A 21,937-nucleotide genomic window follows, 5' to 3' on the forward strand; every position below is an offset into this window, starting at 1 on the left:
CGGCTATTCCCAAGAGGAACGAGCCGAGAGTTCTTTGACCTTATTCGGGTCAAGAACGGTCTCTTTACCTCGAAGAAATTCATTTATCGGATTTTGTGTACATTGCAATTTCAATATCGTCACAAATCCCGCATGCTAACAACTTTAAAACATTGTTTTTAAAGAAAAATGCATGGATTCATGCATCGGTGACTCTTTCGGGGCCATTTGGGTTCCGAGGGTATTTTGGTCATTTTGACCAAATTATCCTCGACCTTCCTGGACCAGTCTTAGTCGCCGTGTCATGAATTGTTTTCATTAAATTAAGGTTTTCGGGTACTCAGACTTCATTCAGTGGATCCCCCCTAATCAAGGGCTTAATTGCACTTTGTTTTACTTAATTACACTTAATCTTTGCTTATGTATTGTCAAAATGTCATTAACTTAATCACAACTCACCACACATCATCTCTCTAGCATTCCTCACTCTTCAAGAAGCTCTCAACTCCCCTTTAGTTTCAGCAAGCCGCAACAAGCAAGAACCCAAGCAGAAACCAAGCAAAACACCAAAGACTTAAGTCAGAATCATGGTATTTATCATCCCGGCTTAAATCCAAACTTCACCAAACTTCATATCCTATATGTTTTCGACTCCCTCTATCCATTTCCGAGCTTAGATTTTAAGTTTGAAGCCTCCAACCCATCGGAACAGCTCAGTTTAGAACCGAACAGAAAAACTACCCTTCTTGGGTCAAAACTTCCAACCCGGGTTTCAAAGCCTTTCGGGTCGGTTTGAGTTGTCAAAACCCATCAAACACCTCCCCACACAACCCTAGGGTGTCAAGGAGTCGAAAATCCAAGAAAAACCCGTCGATTTTAACCCAAAACGAAGAAACAGCCCGACTGCTCAGTCGGGTCGATTTTTCTAAATGTTCTTGCGATTTTCTTGCAGATCAGGTCGATCTGAGACCCTTTTCGAAAAACGACCACCACTGTCACCTCTAGGGGTCAGTTAGGAGTTGGGAGCCACTGACCTTGCATCAAAATTCCATCGAGAGACACCATGGTGACGTCTGACCCAAAAACTGCCCAGTCGGGTCTGTTTTCCAGACGTACTCTGTTTTCCGTGATCGTTGCAGGGTTATATGGGTCAACCCGATAGGTTTGGAACCAAACGACCACCATTGTCTCCTCCAGAGGTCAGTTATGAGTCGGGAACCACTGACCTTGCATCAAAATTCCATCGGGAGCCATCGCAGTGACCTCCGACCCGAAAACTGCCCAGTCAGGTCGAGAAGCTGCCATTCGGGTCTGTCTTGTGCCATTCGGGTTTGTTCCACGAAAAATAGCCCAAACCCGACCTGCCAAAGGTCCAACCCAACTTCTAACAGTCCCATCTCGCATCCTGGGACTAGTATGACCATTCCCGACTTATAGGAGCTAGGACTTTTACGTTATCGTTGTGTTTACGGAGCTATAAGTTGATTTTATGCATGTTTTACTTCCAAGTTTTAATTTTTATGCAATTTCAATGTTATATCATGCATGTTTGTCATCATATTACATGCTAGCATGTCGGGAAATGTTTAAATCGAAGTTGAGGAAACCATATCGACCCGAAAAAGCCGAGATACCTCTTGGATTAACCTCTTGGAGAGGTAACCGAGATGTATTCTTGACCCTTTCAGGTCAAGACCGGTTTCCTTGCCCCAATTTGAGTTGTTTCTCGAATTTTTATGCTTTCCCGCATCCATGGAGCCGGTATTATTTTATCGATTCCATAAATAACGTGTTTGTGCATGTTTGTATGCTTGAATGTGTTTTTCAAACTCTTGGCAATACCGGCTTTGTTAAATACGTGTTATTTATCGTGTTTAACCTTTGAGCATGCGAGAAATAGTCGAAATCGGGTTAAAGAGAACGCTTGAAACCCGAAACGGGTCAAGGAAACTCACGGCTATTCCCAAGAGGAAAGAGCCGAGAGTTCTTTGACCTTATTCGGGTCAAGAATGGTCTCTTTACCTCGATGAAATTTATTTCTCGAATTTTGTGTACATTGCAATTTCAATATCGTTACAAATCCCGCATGCTAACAACTTTAAAACATTGTTTTTAAAGCAAAATGCAAGGATTCATGTATCGGTGACTCTTTCGGGGCCATTTGGGTTCCCAGGGTATTTTGGTCATTTTGAACAAATTATCCTCGACCTTTCTGGATCCGTCTTGGTCGCCGTGTCATAAATTGTTTTCATTAAATGAAGATTTTCGAGTGCTCAGACTTCATTCAGTTGATCAATTCATGATCTGCCTGATTGTCTGTAACCCGCACATTTACTGCATTCGGCATTTAATATCAAGTCATAAATCCACACACGGGTTAATCGGGACGTTCACATGATTAAACCCACTTGGCACTGATAAGTTTGCATGAATTGGTAATTAACTAATAACTCGCATCGATTAGTTGTCAAATAACATTAAAGCCCTTTTCAAAACTTGTCTATTTCAAAACTCGAAACGCGCAGTTCGATGTAGCATGGGCGTCTAGAAAGGACTTCTGTGTTTCAACTTGAATTTTTACCTGATTTCAGGTAACTCAGGTCAGGATACATAAGATCTTTCTAGATTACTTTCGATTCGATCGACCGGTTCTTTGGCTTTTTCGGGGTTCTTGCACAACTTTGGAAGATCCAGGGAATCGGTCGACACCGGTATAGGCCGAGGTGGCCCGCACTGCGGTGTTTTCCCTTTTCTGAAAATAATTTTCAAATAAAGGGCATAATCATCTTTTCACAATTCAGCGACATCCATAGGGTTAGCTTGACAAAAACACTACGGTATCAGGACATGAACGAGCTACCTGTTCAGGTGCAGATTCATCTGCAAACCCTTTTCTTATTCACTGATGAGTTTCTGTCATCCTAGCATAAATTCGGGTAACTAGAATGGTTATCTCTGTTAGAAAACATGCAAAATGCTGATTAACCTTTCACGCGACCTAACCAAACCCTAGATAATAGTTAGGGGAACTCTAGGTTCCAAATCTAGAGTCCAAACACGAGTTTGGATAATTTAGTGGTGATTCAGTGTAACAATACAGAACAACTCTAAAAACAATCCACACACAAAGGACTTGACTACAGATATCATATATGTCATATCCTTGAAACAAAGCCGAATGCAAACAATGTTTTACACACGTTTGCTTGTTTAGCATATGGCGTTTGCTTACAAAAATACCCTTGGGTTAATAATCTGTTAATCCACGTACACTCGGCAATAACAAACACATTGTCTGCAATATGCGTATTGTTTGTTACTTTTCTGCTATTGTTTATCCATGCGAGTCGAGCCCGACCCATAGGACGCATTGCACTTAGGGTTCAACACCCTAACCATCGATCACAGGGTCCAATGCCCTATTCATTGAGAGCGTTTGAATTTCAATTTTTCGGTGTTTTCTCAAACACACGGTGAGTCAAAGCGGAATAATAATCGGAAGCTAACTGATTAGGATTCGATCATTTGCTATTTGTTAGTTGTTGTATTTTGAGAGCATTGTAAGGATTTTATTTTGTACATTTATTTCTGTAAGAATCCCAGTCAGTGAGTGAACGGTCCGAGGGTCGAATCAATCGAATCGGTTCAATGCTTGCCCAGACAAGAGTAATCCCAATTTTGCAGTTCCGATTCACGCAGGAATTCAAACATCATAGTTTGATAAACTGTAACGCATGATTGTGAACCGATTCCCCAACACACGGGTCTACTTCTTTCTCGGCTTCTCAACCGACATCGTTTAGTTCACTAAATTTCTGGTGTCAAAACGTGTACGCCGAGTGTAGCCTAATTCATGCAGTAAATAAAAACAGCAAGCCTAGCAAACCAGAGTACCGAAAGGGCATGCGGGATCTAGGCCCGCACGTAATGTGAACCCCCAAACTCGGACTTTCCAGTTCCGCACAGACCAATGCCTTAGCAAAACTAGGTGTTCCATATCTTTAGACCCGGGTAACTTATCGGTCCTTGACTTTCGGGTCGTAAAATGATAAGTGGCGACTCCTTCTCACGCGTGTCCGTCACGCATCTTCGGGAAGGTGGACACTCCCAAGCCGCGCGATTCAAAAGCGCCCATGCGGGCCCCGATAGGAGTTCACATTCAGGTCCGTACAACTTGGCGACTCCACTGGGGATCCCTTAAAGGGTTCGGGCTCGATCCCGTTTGCTTGCTTACATGTTCATTTATCGCTTTCTGCAATTTCCCGCTTATCTACTTTTCGCACTTTTATTTAAAGTACTCACATTGCATATCACGCTAGCATTAGGTGCCTATGGGTCGCGTCCCACGACCGGAGTTAGGCAACCCAGGTTAGACAGGGGTTCGACTTAGGGGTACGGCGCACAGTTCGACTGTCGCTTAGGCCTTGAAAAGAATCCTGCCCGATTTCAAGAAATTGACATCTTTGAGTCGGGGCCCCCCATCCCTAGGTAGCACGGTCCCTGTAGCACCGAACCATGCATCGTGCTATGCTTCTATGCAAGCCTTCTACCCGACTTCGACAACAGTCCATCGAGTCGGCCTGAGAGTCACTTGAGTCTTTTCCATTTTAAGAGCGGTGTACATAGACCTTGTAATTTCTATTAAGCCGTGGGCATTTACTTTCTTCGCACACATGCATCATGCAGTTTTCAAAAACTAGGATGTCATTCACTTTGACGAGTCCTAAGCAGATCTTCCTGTCTTCTTGGTAAGGGACGCCATGCTCGGCCTCTTGCCCGCGCCTCGACAGAGTTCGTCAGCTCACGAGGACCTCACCGACCTGCCACAGAATGAGGAAATCGTCGACCAACCACAACCCCAGAGGGAGCTCACTTAGACCCACACCGAACTACAAAGATGCGATCAGGAGCTCGCTTGAGCGAACGCCACCCTGGAGAGATCTAGGAAGAGGGCTCGTAGAGGCCTACACATGCACTCTAGGATAGATGTCTCTGCAAGGCCTTCGCCTAGAACCGGAGCTTTTCGAGGTTGTGCTCGCTCAAACTCCGAGTGTGGTGGAAGAATGGCTTTGGGCTTTATTTTACAAAATTTACATTGTATTTTGAACTTTTCAAGTCAATGTAAATGACAACATTAGCTTTTGAAAACACTTGCATCGCATGCATCCTATTCATTTACTATTTTCCATAATAGCTAACACTTTCGCACGATAGGCGAGTCGTGCCCACCTTTGCGGTAGACCACGCTCGGTCTTCACCTCTCCATGGCGAGACGTGCCGTGACCAGAGGCCGTTCATCTCGGCCACCCACCCCTCACTACAACCAAGCATGTCACCACGTGACTGAGCATGCACGTCCACCAACTCAACTGAGCGCATCCTTCTGCGTCGTGCGAGCACGTCTCCACCTCGCCTATGCACATGATCTCGACGCACCCTGTGCATGTCTCTTGGCATGCTCGCACGACGCCTACCAGGCCAGTTTGCTTCCCTATACTCTTGCATTGAAATCCTGAACAGTTCATGCTCCTTCATTGTTTCCTTTTCCCATTACAAGAAATCCACAACAAGAAGGCAGCCTGGATACTGAACAACCACAATTGAGACAACAAACGTCTCACATCCAGCTCCTTGGGATTTCAACACTGAGTTTCCACCCTCCCTCCACAAAGATAGCAAGAAAATCAGAGTCACCACTTTGCAGCACCTTGCGTTGTTCTTCAACATTGACCTTTGCTTTTTTCATTTCTTGCACTTTCCTATCGGGCCTACATTTACTACTTTTGGGCTTTGGCCCCACATCGGGCTTCGGCCCCGCATCAGGTTTCGGCCCTACATTTACTACTTTCGGGCTTTGGCCCTGCATCTGGCCTCGGCCCCGCATTTATTACTTTCCGGTTTTAACACCCCGTATTTACTGCTTTCAAGCTCATCTTAATTCCTAAATGGATTTGGATTCAAATCCGTCTAAACGATACTCCGAGGAGCGAATCTAATCTTTCCACTGCAAAGGCCGAAAGCGACAGCTCTACAAACAGATCGTGACCCAACCCTCGATCGTAGGAGATACCAGCACGATCATGCCTCCGACTAAAGAATGGATCTCATCCACCTCCGCTGTGGTCACCGACTAACACACCGGGGCAACACGCGCACTCTTCCTTAAACTTTATGTTGCTTTCATTCAAATGCATTCTCAAATAAGCCCCTGGCTTGAACAAACCCTTTAAGGGGCATTAGGACAGTCCTAGTGACACCCTATTAGTTCTGTCGGACTTGTTCGATTCGCCTGTCCTCATGAGACCCGGATCCTCCAGCCTTCCTTAGGACAGCTGCGCATGCCTACTCGCAACCAGGGAAAACATGCTTATGTGGCCTCCAGCCACGGTCTAACCACTTCAGAGTGGTAATGACCAGATTCCCAGAAACAAATGTCATCCGCACGCAGCACCCCATGGGTCGCGCGCTGGACATAAAGGAATTTTCCTATGGGTCCCCATATTTCTTACCATGTCTTCCCCCGCAAAATCGCCTAATGCATTATCTTCTTTGTCATCCTTCACAGGGGCACATTGGCCACAAGCGAAGAGCGATGCGCGAGTTCACGCTTCTCCGAGAACTTGTCTCATACCCATTCCTTATGCTTCGACAAGGGAAGTGTTCGACGATGAGGTACCCCTTACAAAGCTGAAGATGCAGACAATCGAGCGAATCACCCAATATCGTCGTAGCTGTCTTCCTCGAACATTCAACGGCTTCAGTAGAGCACACCTCTCCATAAGGCACCCGCCAGGGGAATCACAAGACACGGTCGAGGACAACAATTGCACAAAGCACCTGCTATGGGCCACTTCAACAAATGAAGACCGGGGCATCCCCGTCCAACAATCACACCGGGGCAATCTTTTGTTTTCTTTCTAGACAACTGGAGAAATTCAAATGTAAAGCTTGTAAGGACAAATGACACGAAGTTCGACTTCCGAGTGCACAAGAGTCAAATTACCAAGAAAGTCGATCCTCACAAAATAGGACTAGTAGCACACAACAAATCTCCACGAGGCGAAGCACACAAAAGCAGCTTCGGCGATGCAAAGTCGAGGGGTTTTCAACAAATACTCGAGGCACAAAACAAACCCCAGTTGCAAGAAAAAAAAATAGAGCAAAAAGAAGCGGGAAAAACCCGCCAACAAGCTAAGCAAGGCAATGCCGATGTTCACCTAAAGCACTGACGCCGCCAATTCAAAGAAATCAACAAACCCTGACAAAAAGGGGAGCAGTAGACACAAGTCCTCGACAGAGACATAACATAACGCACTTGGAGGTCGAATCCTTCGAACCCTTCGCCCTTATAAACTCGAGAGAGAAAAGAATTAAGCCTGCTAGGTTGAAAATCCATTTTTAGAGGCAGCCTAGGCAAAAGTTAGGGTAAAAGAGAGGCATAACCGAAAACCCTTTGGGGCGGTTGTGGCAAAATGAGAGCTCATCCCCTTTAGGTTGAGAGGTGCGTCCCCGAGGTGGAAGACTGTAGCAAAAGGAGAGCAAAATGAGAGATAGATAAAATTGACCCCCTAGTCTCTCACACATCATGCGGACAAGGGATCCTCAAGGGAAGTGGCCAGGTTATCTATTCCAACATGATCCCCGATCGGTTCTCCTACACAGCTCAATCATCAAGCGCGGATTCTTCTTCAGACACAGTAGGCAACTTGGCACGCCGCCCAAGCAATTCGGTAAAGCTCATACCATAGCAAGACGAAAAAAGGGGGGTAAATCTCGTTACAGTCGTGAACTCGTGTATCCTTTTAATCTAGGGCAAAGTGCTTCCCAAGCTTTCTCTTTTCTCTTGGTCTTTGTATAACTCCAAATGGGTCACAGCCACCCTTCAATAGGCTACCACAAAGCCGAAATCCCATACATTCCTTTCTGGGGTCTGGTCATAGCATTCTGGAAATGATTAGACTAAGGTCTGACCAATTCTAAACAGGAATCCCCCAGCGGGTTACAAATGCTGCCGCCTTACGGTACCTTGTTGAGAAGGGTTCAAAGCCGATGGGCGTGTCGAACAAACGATAGAACTTCTAGAGCATCGTCGGGAAAGTCTCGATATGCCCATGCATGGCTAACGGGAGCCCTTAGAGGCCTTGTATCTAGGCCTCCGAAAACGGGACCCACTTGCAATATCAAAGCAAAATTCTTCACGAGTCGTTTAGACGACCCGAAATTGAAGACCCGCGAGTCACAATGATGCTCTTTTTGGTACTCACCTGTGCCTATCTCTTGTTAGTATTTCTCACATGATTTACTAGTAATGTTAGGATCACATGTACTGCAAACATCAAGAACTATGGCGGATTCTGATTCCCGACCATTCGGGATACGTAGGCGCTCCACCCCAGAACTCGAATCCCTCATCGCACAGCATCCCACAAAGCAAAATCCCTCATCGCATGACCGGGGCATCCCCAACTAATGAGCAGCCACCCCAACAGCGAGACTAGCCTCCGTCAAATCAATGCCCTTACGGCTGCACACTTGATGTCATCGTCCAACAAATTCTCAATCGTGCGACAAATGGCGAGCGGCATCTACCACCGCGTCCCCGCGGCATAATACTTGCAACATTTACTACTTTCCGGACTTCGGGTCCACATTTACTTCATTCCGGACTTTAGGTCCACCTTTACTGCATTCCGGACTTCGAGTCCACCTTTACTGCATTCCGGACTTCGAATCCACCTTTACTGCTTTCCAGACTTCGGGTCCACATTTACTGCTTTTTGGACATCGGGTCCACTTTTACTGCTTTCCGAACTTCGGGTCCACTTTTACTGCTTTTCGGACTTCGGGTCCACCTTTACTGCTTTCCGGACTTCGGGTCCACCTTTACTGCTTTCCGCATTTCGGGTCCACATTTACTGCTTTTCGGACTTCGGGTCCACCTTTACAGCTTTTCGGACTTCGGGTCCACATTTACTGCTTTACGGACTTCGGGTCCACATTTACTGCTTTCCGAACTTTCGGTCCACCTTTACTGCTTTCCGAACTTCGCGTCCTTCTGCTTTCTGGGCTTCGAGCCTTGCACTTACTGCTTTTCGATCTTCGAGCCCACCTCTACCGCTTTCTGGGCTTCTAGCCCACGTTCACTGCTTTCACGAGTTTTGTCCTTGCATTTACTGTTTCTAGGCTTCGTCCCTACATTTATGGCTTTAATTTCGAGTCTCCACTCATTGTATTTTCACATTTCCTTGCCATAATACCTTTATTTTACATGACAGGTTTATACACTTGTACAACTTTCTCCCGCACATCCAAAACTAGAGAACAAATGACCATGGGGGAGATGCCGGCGCGGTCACCAGGACCAAACGGGGTGCTTCTCATAGTCTTTGGCTGCATCCTCTATTCGAGCACGCAACTAAAGAGGTGCAAGCTATCAGCACCCCATTTTGGTCCACTAGTTCAAGCAATGTGCGTCAGCAGCAATTCAGGCTATGACATGGGCGAACAACAGAAGAACTTCATTGGTCATCAAAAGGAAACAGAGTGACTAGAGAGCTCAACATCATCCAAAGCCGGCATTTTCAGAATACATTGCGGATAATCCTATTTTTCGATAGTTCGCTCGTCCATCAGAAGATAGCCAATATTGGACTTCAAAAATCCACATCAGTGCCAAACAGATGAAAAGTGTCTTTAAACACATTTTGCAGATCATCTGTTCTATACAGAATAACTTTCTGTTTACAGACAACTTTTCAATGGAAGTCCAAAAATGCTAGTTTCTCAGAGAAAAGTTAGTGCCCTATGTCAGATGCAGTCACATCCAACAATTATACAAAGTATGTGCATTACTTCAGATTGATCATCGGAAGTCACACAGACTCCTCGAATGACTGCTGAGCGACAGAATAAGCATACCTGTCAACGGAAAACCATATCTGGAGACTGGTCTGACAGAACATTGGCAAATGAAGTTAGCCATGCATTGCCCAGAAAACTACATCGGACATACGCAATTGGGCAAATCAGACTGCAATATCCCTTTTAGTTTCTCGAATGACCTCTGAAGAGCATAAAAGACCGTTATTAACGGAAATTCATAACCGGAGGTCCTTTTTACGGAAACTTGATGCCGGATGATTAGCCTACCTTGTGCTGCTTATCCCAAGGCTCGATGTGAAATCCTCAAACGGAATCCCATAATCCATCTAGACCTTCAGAATAGTGCTTTTAGGGTTTCAAATGTAGTTTTTCAATCCTTCGAAGTCTGATTTCAGCAAACAGAGATCACAGCGATCTCCGGATCATCCAAGCAACTCATAAAACATATTGAGAAATCCGACTTTGGACTTCTAGGACGTCTCCGGCTTCACATTTACAATACTTGCTTAAGGGTCAATGATTCAGTCTGATTGACATTAACGGTCAAAATGACCCATTCGGAATGCAGACACGAGATGCGCATTCAGAAATGGCTAACTTTCCTCTAATCGCCTGAAACGAGCAAAACTGGTTTCCGAGCCCAAAAACTACATGAACATTCTTTTGGACAAAATGGATGATTTTGGGCTCATTTGAACCGTTTTCGCTCGCACATTGACAATTCGATGTTCGTTTAAGTCACGAACCTCGAACACGCGATCAATCGAGACCCGAACTTTGTCCCAAACTTCCCTCATGACCTGTGGGGCCCACAGTTTGCCCTAGGGCAACTGCAAATTGACATTGCCGCCCCTCCTTTGTCATCTTCTTTATCAAGTCAAGAAGTCAACTTGCATTATCCTTCTCTAAAATATCAAGCCCGCAATCCCATTCTACATTCCACCTTCATCAATGCATTTTGATCTTCTTCATTAATGCATTTGAAGAAGTCTTCATCCCCATCCTCATTAAAAATTCGGATCCCCCCTAATCAAGGGCTTAATTGCACTTTGTTTCACTTAATTACACTTAATCTTTGCCTCTATATTGTCAAAATGTCATTAACTTAATCACAACTCACCACACATCATCTCTCTAGCATTCCTCACTTTTCAAGAAGCTCTCAACTCTCCTTTAGTTTCAGCAAACCGCAGCAAGCAAAAACCCAAGCAGAAAGCAAGCAAAACACCAAAGACTTAAGTCAGAATCATGGTATTTACCATCTCGGCTTAAATCCAAACTTCACCAAACTTCATATCCCATATGTTTTCGACCCCCACTATCCATTTCCGAGCTTAGATTTTAAGTTTGAAGCCTCCAACCCATCGGAACAGCCACCACAGAACCGAACCAGAAAAACTGTCATTTCGGGTCAAAATGGCAACTCGGGTTTCAAGGCTTTCCGGGTCAGTTTGAGTTGTCAAACCATCAAACACCTCCCCACACAACCATAGGGTGTCAAGGAGACGAGAAATCCAAGAAAAACCCATCGATTTTAACCCAGCACGAAGAAACGGCCTAACTGCCCAGTCGGGGTTGATTTTTCTGACTGTTCTTGCGGTTTTCTTGCAGATCGGGTATATCCGAGACCCTTTTCGACAAACGACCACCACTGTCACCTCCAGGGGTTAGTTAGGAGTTGGGAGCCACTAACATTGAAATTTATGCAATTTCAATGTTATATCATGCATGTTTGTCATCATATTACATGCTAGCATGTCGAGAAATGTTTAAATCGAAGTCGTGGAAACCATATTGACCCGGAAAAGCCAAGGTACCTCTCGGATTAACCTCTTGGAGAGGTAGCAGAGATGTATTCTTGGCCCTTTCGAGTCAAGACCGGTTTCCTTGTCCCGATTTGAGTTGTTTCCCGAATTTTTATGTTTTCCCGTATCCATGGAGCCGGTATTGTTTTATCGATTCCATAAATAACGTGTTCGTGCATGTTTGTATGCTAGAATGCGTTTTCCAAACTCTTGGCAATACCGGCTTTGTTAAATACGTGTCATTTACCGTGTTTAACGTTTGAGCATGCGAGAAATAGTCGAAATTGGGTTAAAGAGAACGCTTGAAACCTGAAACGGGTCAAGTAAACTCACGGCTATTCCCAAGAGGAAAGAGCCGAGAGTTCTTTGACCTTATTCGGGTCAAGAATGGTCTCTTTACCTCGATGAAATTCATTTCTCGGATTTTGTGTACATTGCAATTTCAATATCGTCACAAATCCCACATGCTAACAACTTTAAAACATTATTTTTAAAGCAAAATGCATGGATTCATGCATCGGTGACTCTTTCGGGACCATTTGGGTTCCGAGGGTATTTTGATAATTTTGACCAAATTATCCTCGACCTTCTTGGACTAGTCTTGGTCACCGTGTCATGAATTGTTTTCATTAAATTAAGCTTTTCGGGTACTCAGACTTCATTCAGTGGATCAATTCATGATCTGTCTGATTGTCTGTAATCCGCACATTTACTGCATTCGGCATTTAATTTCAAGTCATAAATCCACAAACGGGTTAATTGGGACGTTCACATGATTAAACCCACTTGGCACTGATAAGTTTGCATGAATTGGTAATTAACTGATAATTCGTGTCGATGAGTTGTCAAATGACGTTAATGCCTTTTTCAAAACTTGTCTATTTCAAAACCTGGAACGCGCAGTCCGATGTAGCACGGACGTCTAGAAAGGACTTATATGCACAATCCTGGAAGATCTAAGGGATTGGTTGACACCGGCTACAGGCCGAGGTGGCCCGCACTGCGATGTTTTCCCTTTTTTGAAAACAATTTTCAAATAAAGGGCATAATTATCTTTTCACAATTCAGCGACATCCCTAGAGCTAGCTTGATAGAAACACTACGGTATCAAGATATGAATGGGCTACCTGTTTAGGTGCAAGTTCATATGCAAAGCCTTTTCTTATCTACTGATGAGTTTCTGTCATCCTAGCGTAGACTCGGGTAACTAAAATGGTTATCTCTGTTAGAAAACATGCAAAATGCTTATTAACCTTTCACTCGACCTAACCAAACCCTAGATAATGGTTAGGGGAACTCTAGGTTCCAAATCTAGAGTCAAAACATGAGTTTGGATAATTCAGTGGTGATTCAGTGTAACAATACAGAACAATTCTAAAAGCAATTCACACACAAAAGACTTGACTACAGATACCATATCTGTCATATCCTTGAAACAAAGCCGAATGCAAACAATGTTTTACACGCGTTTGCTTGTTTAGCATATGGCGTTTGCTTACAAAAATACCCCTAGATTAATAATCTGTTAATCCACGTATACTCGGCAATAACGAACACATTGTCTGCAATATGCATATTATTTGTTACTTTTCTGCTATTGTTTGTCCATGTGAGTCGAGCTCGACCCATAGGACGTATTGCACTTAGGGTCCAATGCCCTAACCATCGATCACAGGGTCCAATGCCCTATTCACTGAGAGCGCTTGAATTTCAGTTTTTCGGTGTTTCCTCGAACTCATGGTGAGTCAGAGCGGAATAATAACCAGAAGCTAACTGACTAGGATTCGATCATTTGCTATTTGTTAGTTGTTGTATTTTGAGAGCATTGTAAGTATTTTATTTTGTACATTTATTTCTGTAAGAATCTCGGTCGGTGAGCGAACAGTCCGAGAGTCGAATCAATTGAATCAGTCCAATGCTTGCCCAGACAAGAGTAATCCCAAGATTTCGCAGTTCCGGTTCACGCAGGAATTCAAACATCATAGTTTGATGAATTGTAACGCAAGATTGTGAACCGATTCCCCAACACGCGGGGTCTACTTCTCTCTCGGCTTCTCCACCGACATCGTTTAGTTCACCGAATTTCCGGTATCAAAACGTGTACGCTGAGCGCAGCCTAATTCACGCGATAAATAAAAACAGCAAGCCTAGCAAACCAGAGTACCGAAAGAGCGTGCGGGATCTAGCCTGCGCGTAATGTGAACCCCCGAACTCGGACTTTCCGGTTCCGCACAGACCAATGCCTTAACAAAACTAGGTGTTCCATACCTCTAGACCCGGGTAATTTATCGGCCCTCGATCTTCGGGTCGTAAAATGATAATTGGCGACTCCTTCTCACGCGTGTCCGTCACGCATCCCCGGAAAGGTGGACACTCCCAAACAGCACGATCCAAAAGCGCCCATGCGGGCCCTCGACGGGAGTCCACATTCGGGTCCGTACACAACTAGTTAAACATATAAGAAACTCTTTCAAAATTACTTTTGAAATTGTACATAGAATAGAAGGATATAAAAAACAAATGAATAACTCAATTTTTTTCAATGAAATTATAACTCGAATAAGGCACATAAAATGAAGTAAAAGATGCCAATGAAGAGACCATAAAAACTGGGGAAGAAAAAAGTGTTTACTGTCATTGTCATCCTCGAAATTTTCATTGACCACCACATTTGCCCCTAAATTATTTTTGCCACCAAATATGCATAAATGTTGGCCTTCCATTAATTGATTTTACTCTCATGAATAAAACCTGACGTGGCAATGTTACGGCGTGGGTTTCTTTTCCTAGTATTTTAAGAGATAACTACCCTGCTCGACCCGTTGCCATTTCCATAGGCAAATGGAGAGAGAAGGGCCCGGGCAAGTCCCAAATTAGCAAAAGACATTTTACATCATAGTTTTTCTTGCAATATTACTGAAAAATTGGGGTAGATTTTCAATTTATCAAAAATATTGGGCCCTTTTATGAATTATCCGTTTCTGGACTGAGCTGTTTCCCTCCATTCCAGTCCTCCGTTACCCGATCAATCACTTCGAAAGGAACGAGCCTCCCTCTGGCGACGCTCCTCCTCCGCATTCCGGTCGACGCTGCTCGTCCTGGTTGTCATTCCAGCCAAGCCTTCCATTCGACGCTGCTCCTCCCACTCTCACACTCAGCTCCTCTATCTGGCGACTCAAGCCGCTGGGTCTCCACGCCAACCTCCAACGCCTATCTCTTGCTTGCTTGATTGCAAGGTTTGATCTTTCCTTTACTGCCTTGTATGAAAACATCGTTTGTTTTTCTCTTCCTCCCTTTTCGGGGCTTCAATCCGACGATTACCGGTTCAATGAATTTCTTGCCTGTACTCTTTACTTTCTGTTGAGTATTAAATTTTGCAGTGATTTCATTTCTGGAAAGGTTCAAATTAAGTTGAAATTACTCGGATTTCCTTTTATCATCCGTCTATAAAGGAAAGGGGAGTAATTTATGCATACAAAGAGGTCTTGCGGGTCCGGGAGACGCTAAGCGAGACATATGGCAAGTATTTGATGAAAGTCCTGAGCCATATCTCTTTGCTACCTGCTGCTCCATTTATCTTTCTGTCCTTTCGAATTGCAATTTAGAGTAGAAGCAGCGGTTAATAAAAATATGTATACATTGCTATCAAGCTGACCTTTTTCCTTGTTTTCCCTCCTTCCCCCCCCCCCCCCCCCCCCCCCCGGGCATTATTTTCTCCAATGCTGGATGATGAAATCAGAAATAGATACTTTGTTTGGGTTTCTGGCTGGCAAGTGATACCCAACTTCATCATACTTGTACAGGAGTGAAGGGATTCCAAATTCCTCACTCCCTTCTTCTTTGACGCAAATATGTAATGCCACGCGTTAAGACTTGAATGTGTAGTTTGTATGTTAAGAGGCATGATAATGAAATTTTATAGTACTGTGCTCCATTTACTGGTGGTCTATACTTCTCTTGAGTTCTTTAGTGCTACTGGACTCTCATCTTAGTATGCGGGGCAGCATGTCTCGAGTTCAAAATAGCGACTAAAAAATTCATCTGCTGCTTCTTGGTTTAGTCTCTTGGTCCACAAATTAGGCTTAGATCTCGTAATAAAAACGACATCATACGGTTTTAGGTGGATCAATAAATTCTCTTTCCAGTCTAAATATATCCACTTTCTTACTTGTCTTTTTTTTTTCTTTTTTCTTTTTTCCTATAGTGATATGTATCCTCTTTGATTAGATCCTCTCTAGCACTTTCACTTTTTCAGCTTGTGTATTTGGCCTTTTCTATGATTATTATCTTTTAATCCCCAACTTGCTGCCCTAAAAATGCTATGTCAACTTATCCTTCCGTAGGATTTGAAGAAATTGTACGATGACCCTTATCTTGTTGTCTCTGATTTGTCTGCACAGGATTTTTCCCTACTTGGAATTGTTTGGGGAGCTATGTTTGAAGCTGTACCGTAATCTCGTTGCCTTCTCAAATGGCCATTAAAACGAAAGGTGCTGTACTCCAGACTCCTCTAGGGAAGGGTAACGTAATCTGTTTTTTGTGCATGTATCTGCTCCTGCTGTAGGTTGTTTCTCAAGCCTCTCTCCAGAATTTTTCTTTTCCCTTTTCCTTTTCTTATCAGCTGCCATTTGATAAAGCCCTTCCATTCCTCCAAGAAGGAAAAACAGACAAAGTGCCTCTTGATAGAATTCCCATTTGAGAGAGATGGTACTAGTTAAATTAAACGAACGGAATGTACACAGATTTTTCTTTTTTTTTAAAGAGCTACAAAGATATTTTGCAATCTGCCCTGATAAAATATTTTAATGACACATCTGCCCCCGTTATTTAAACCTTGCATTCAATTTTAAATTCTATATATATAATCCTCCCTAATCCCCCTCAGATTTATCATACGGATCGAGAACCCTCAGCCATTGTTGATTGAGCGCCTGGGCTTTGCAAAGGAAATGGGTCAGATTCAATACTCCGACGACACTCTCGAGTACAGGTATTCCTTCTGCTTCAGCTTTTGCATTTGGTGCAAGGATTCATCCATTAGTCGATATTGATGTTTGCAAATCCTTTAATACAACTGCAGACATGTGGTTCTTCCCCCTGAAGTGGCGAAACTTCTCCTGAAAAATCAGCTCCTCTCTGAATTAAGTCCGATGTCTTTAGGGTTTCGATTCTGTTATCCTGGCATTGTTCTTTGATGCAGAATTTAAGCAGTTGACTCGGAAAGAAAACACATTCTGTAGCCTTATTACGATCAATTAGTCCGTTCGTTTGCATCTTTCATAATTAGTGCGATCACATCATCGATGTTCATAGCATACCATTGTGTTGTTTCAACAACAACCTTTGTTGTCGCCCTATTATTTGGTTGTGATACGAACAAAACCACTGGAAATTTTATAATCCGAAGAGAGAGGCTGCGGGGCATATGTACTTATGCATATCTGCAATATGAGCTGTTTGAACGGATTAGTTGTTTGTTTTGATTCCCTAATGGTGTCTGTTTCTTCGGGCCATATCTACATGTGGATATCCACAATACGAACTGTCTTAACGAAGTAGTTGTTCGTTTTGATTCCTAATGGTGTCTGTTCCTTTGATCTGATCATTGTAGAATGAATGGCATGCGATTGGAGCCAGCAGAGTTGAGGTTGGAGTCCATCGCCTCAAGCTACACATTATGCTGTTAAAGAGGCCCTTGAACTACCAGCAGCAGCAGGGAACTAGCTAGGATATGCTTCTGAATTGTTTCTAACTGCCCCACCTTGCCATTGCATGGTGTGCGTTCTGTTTTCTGTAATTACTAAACTCTGAAGTTTGTAATGTTAACTCTTGAACGAGGTTGTGCTATTTGATTCCCCTCTTTAGGGAATTACTATGATTTTGCTTCAAATCTGATCAGTTGTCTCGAGTTCTGATGCTTAATTCTGGTTACTATTTTATGTTTCCATGCGGTACTTTGCTCTTGCATCCTCAAGAATGTACAATTCGATGCCCATGGAAGTTACAGATTTTGAGCAATTGTGTGTGAAAGAGTTAAAAATCCTGATATGTTCATGGAAACCTTCAAACCAACTTTCATTTACTGAGAATGCCACGAGTTTCTTACAAAATGTCCGGTTGATCCAGCCACTAGAGTCATTGAACAACACAGCAAAAGAAACATAAACCCTCCTAGACTGCCACTAGAGTCATTGAACTACACGGCAAAAGAAACATAAACCCTCCTAGAATGCCACTAGAGTCATTGAACAACACAGCAAAAGAAACATAAACCGTCCTAGACTGCCACTAGAGTCATTGAACTACACAGCAAAAGAAACATAAATCCTCCTAACTCCTTCATCCTACTCAGTTTCTGCAGAATGAGATGTTTAAAATCATATTTCTAATCACTCCAACCACCAGATTTTCCCGAGATCAAGCAGCAGTTCTCGGAGACGAGCAAGAAGCAGCCATGGCCCCAACAATCATCCTGGTAAGCTCCTGAACCAGCTCAGCCTTCTTAGCCATCAGGCCAGCCTCCTCATACTTCAACATCACCAACTTGTCATTCATCTCCCTGAGCTTCCCTTCCTCCAGACACTTGAGCACTTGTCTCCACACTCCATTACCCTCCAAGGCCTTGTCGCACTCCTCGACTAACATCGGGAATTTCCCGAGATCAGCCCGACCTTCCTCGTTCCCCTTTTCTTTGATTGCCGCTGCAATCTTGTGCTTACTCTCTCCATGGGACTGGGACTGGGACAAACGCTGTGATGGGACCTCCTCCTGCTGTAATGGGGCCTCCTCCTGCTCCTCCATCTCCATGAGCTCTGCCTCGTTCTTGCCCCAAATCTTGCGGCATAGCTCGTAGATCTGGCGGTCGCGAGGGGTCTTGATGGAGGATTTTCCGAGGGATTGCTTACGGTACTTGTCCCTCATGTGCCGGAGCTTGTTCGACAGCTGGGTGTGGGTGAACTTGGAGCCGAGGGACTCGCCCAATATCTCCAAGGTGGTCGGGTCGATCTTCGTGGCCGGGGAGGGGACGGACTTGTCCGTGGCCTCGAAGAAGCTCCTGAGGAGCATGATCTCGTCCTTCTTTTTGAAGACCCTCTCGAACCGCGGTTTGCGGTTGCCATCGCGGGAGGGCGGAGCCTGATCGTGGTGCTCCCCATCGTGGTTGTTGTCGGCCGAGGGAGTCGGGAGAGGGTAGGGCACACTCTGCCGGCGAGAGGAAGGCCGGAGCCTCGCCGTCCTTGGGGTGGACATCGCTTTGCCAAGGGCCGGGAGATGAGAAGTCGGAAGGGGTGAAATTCAACTGTCTGGAAAATGGAAAATGATTTGACTGCTCGAAATTGAATTTTAAAAGGATTCCCTTTTTTTTTTTCTTTTTCTTTTTTTAATAATTTCAAATTCAAAAGAAAAGGGGAAGAAATTAATATTTCCTTCATCCCAAAAAAAAAAAGAAAGAAAATGGGGCTATCCGTTGTGGGGGTAAGGTTGGGCCTGAAATTGGGCTCAATATGGGTCGGTCCAAGTTAAGATGAAGCAAGCCCACAGCCCAGTAATCCGTCATGGGGCCGGGAACTGGGCCACCGCAGGTTTCTTGCGACGAGAAGAGAAGCAGAGGAGAAGAATCTCCACCGCGGCATAATTTAGGCTCCTTTCCGATCACCGTCCGACCGGATAGTGAAAAAAATAAAAAAAGAGGCTCTCCGGCGCTTCTCCGAGCCGAGCCGTCATCGGGCTCATAATCTTTGCTCCCTTCTCGAGTATCACCTTTACATCTTTGTTTCTTCTCCTTAATTACACTCTCTTGTTAAGGTTGTGACAGAATTTGAAATTATCCAACGTTAATTTAAGGATCGATCAAACGAGATTGAAGTTATTGCGTAGCTTTTTTGTCGTTGACTCTCTGATGTGTAATTTTGTATTTATCTCACACTCGTTCGGTTGAAGTGATTTGGATATCTGTACATCAAGTTTGTAAATAGCTTGTTTTGGATCAGATATAGCTCATTGGAATCATCCGAGCGATGAGCAATATTACTCGTGTTCAGCAGCCACAGACAATTGATATGGGTCGAGTTGGTTAGGAGTTTATTTACTTATTGTACTCTAAAATTAAATATCGTAAACGATACGATGTCCTTGCAGAATGAAAATTGGAAGGTTGACAGGTGAGCGGAGCATCCACATAGAAGACGCAACGACCCTGTTTGAAACTTCCCCTGCAGCTAGTGTATATAGAAGTTTGTTTCCATGACCCAATAACTGCTCTTCAGCTCTCACCCAAAGAAAAGAAAAAAAAAACTGCTCTTTAGCTTCTCACCGCAAGTTTAGTTCCAAGAGAGCACCATTTCATTTTGATCCCGGCTACCTGCAGAAGTAATGTCGGTCATGGATTAAATTGAAGAAGGTTTATATTGTAATAAATAGAAAGTGTTGGGGACATAATGGGAAGCTAATATCTTAATGGTGCACTTTAATTTCTCTTAATTAGTTATAAATCCAATATAAAGGACCACTAATGTAAGACAGGTTTTATGCGTAAGAATATACAGAGCTTCCTTCTCTGAGCTCTCTTACTCCTATTCCTATCCTCTCTACTGTCTTCTTCTTCTGATCATCTCCCTCTCTGGTACTTCTTCCTCCCTTCTACTCTTTCTTTCGGTTCAGTTCATAACAACTGGTATCAGAGCCTCCTTCCTAGGCCATGGCTACAAGAATCTGAGTAGAGGATCTTAACAAGTCGTCGATCGCACTACAAGAGCACGATAAGGCCATACTCAAGTCAAGACCTATACCGGTAGCAGGATCAATCAATTGGCTGATCAGATTAGGGATCTAACTTCTTGGCAGAATCGATTGATGAGTTTATAGCAAACTAGTAAGCCTGAACCCTCAATTCACGTGCCCGCTGGATCGGAGTTGGACAGTATTATGTTGCTAGTAGGACTATAAAACTAGAATTCCCTCAATTTCAGGGAGATAGGGTGAAGGAATGGTTATATAGGTGTGAGCAATTCTTTTGAAGTGGATAAGATCTCTGATGAATTTAAGCTAAAGCTAGTAGCAATTCATCTAGAAGGGAGAGCCGTGCAATGGCATTAGTCCCATATGAATTCATTGATTGAGGAGAATGGGGTAGCAAGCTGGACTGAATATGTAGCAACAGTAACATCAAGATTTGGAGACACTAGTTTTGAGGATGCGATAGCTGACTTGATGAATTTGAGGCAAACTAGGTCTCTACACGGATATATGAATGAATTTGATGCCAGGTTGTAGAAGGTTTCCATAAAAGAAGTTGATGCTCTTAGCCATTTCCTAGATGTATTGAAAACAAAGATTCAATTACCTGTAAGGATGTTTCATCGTACAACTTTATCTCAAGCATACTCTCTAGCCAAACTACAAGAACATGCTTATGTTGTTGTCCATAAACCTGAATTCCCTGCTCCTAAATTCCACAACCTCTTCTCTCCTACTAGCAGGACACCATCTCTATTGTCTCAACGCCTCCCACTAAAACAACCACCCTTTCAACCATTAATTTTGGAGCATACAACGGGAAGCACTTGGGGGACTATGCACCAATAGCAAGAGTCTTTATTTATCCTAGGAAACTTAAGGCAGTACAAGATTGAGCTTTACCTCAAGCTGTGAAGCAATTGAGAGGATTCCTAGGTCTCATGGGGTGTTATAGAAGGTCTGTCAATGATTATTGTAGCATTAACAAATTGTTAACTGATCTCCTTAAGATAGACTCCTTCCAATGGTCTGATGTAGCACAAGAAGCCTTTGAGAGACTTAAGAAGGCAATGATCACCACAAATGTGCTGGCACTTTCTAAATTCCCAAGGAAATTTGTAAATGGGACAGATGCTTTAGGAGTGGGAGTTGGGGCATTATTGCTGCAAGAAGGACATCCCTTAGCTTATGTAAGCAAGGTGTTAGCTCTTAAACACCAAGCTTTATCAGCCTATGAGAGAGAGTTGTCTTCTATATTATGTGCAGGTTCCTTCAACAAGATTCGAAAGAGTTGGGATCCTAGCCCTAATGGTCAACATACTATAATTGGCCGGCAAAAGGATCCAAGGATTCACCCAAGTTACACTTGGCATGGGGGACAACTAAGAAAAAAGGGAAAGTTGGTGTTGACACATGATGCTTCCTTATAAAAGGAAATCATTTCGGTTTACCATTCAAGTGTTGTGGGAGGACATTTAGGGGCTCAGACTTCCCTCGATAACATTTTCAAGTTCCATGGCATGTTTGAGTCCATCATA

General features: G+C 43.8%; 1 protein-coding gene and 1 long non-coding RNA gene across 2 annotated transcripts; one reads left to right on the forward strand and one right to left on the reverse strand.

Annotated features, from left to right (window-relative positions):
* Nucleotides 1-14,662: 14,662 nt before the first annotated feature.
* On the forward strand, nt 14,663-17,588 carry LOC116192195. The gene is made up of 4 exons (XR_004154022.1): nt 14,663-14,902; nt 16,067-16,156; nt 16,552-16,656; nt 17,278-17,588. It is a non-coding gene; the product is annotated as an uncharacterized LOC116192195 (long non-coding RNA).
* Nucleotides 17,589-17,714: 126 nt separating this feature from the next.
* On the reverse strand, nt 17,715-18,993 carry LOC116192194. Its single transcript, XM_031520663.1, has one exon. It carries the CDS (start codon nt 18,912-18,914, stop codon nt 18,084-18,086), a length of 831 nt encoding a protein of 276 aa, XP_031376523.1. The 5' UTR covers nt 18,915-18,993; the 3' UTR covers nt 17,715-18,083.
* Between the last annotated feature and the right edge of the window lie 2,944 nt (nt 18,994-21,937).

This window comes from Punica granatum, chromosome 1 (genome assembly GCF_007655135.1).
Source record: "Punica granatum isolate Tunisia-2019 chromosome 1, ASM765513v2, whole genome shotgun sequence".
NCBI classification, from domain to species: domain Eukaryota; kingdom Viridiplantae; phylum Streptophyta; class Magnoliopsida; order Myrtales; family Lythraceae; genus Punica; species Punica granatum.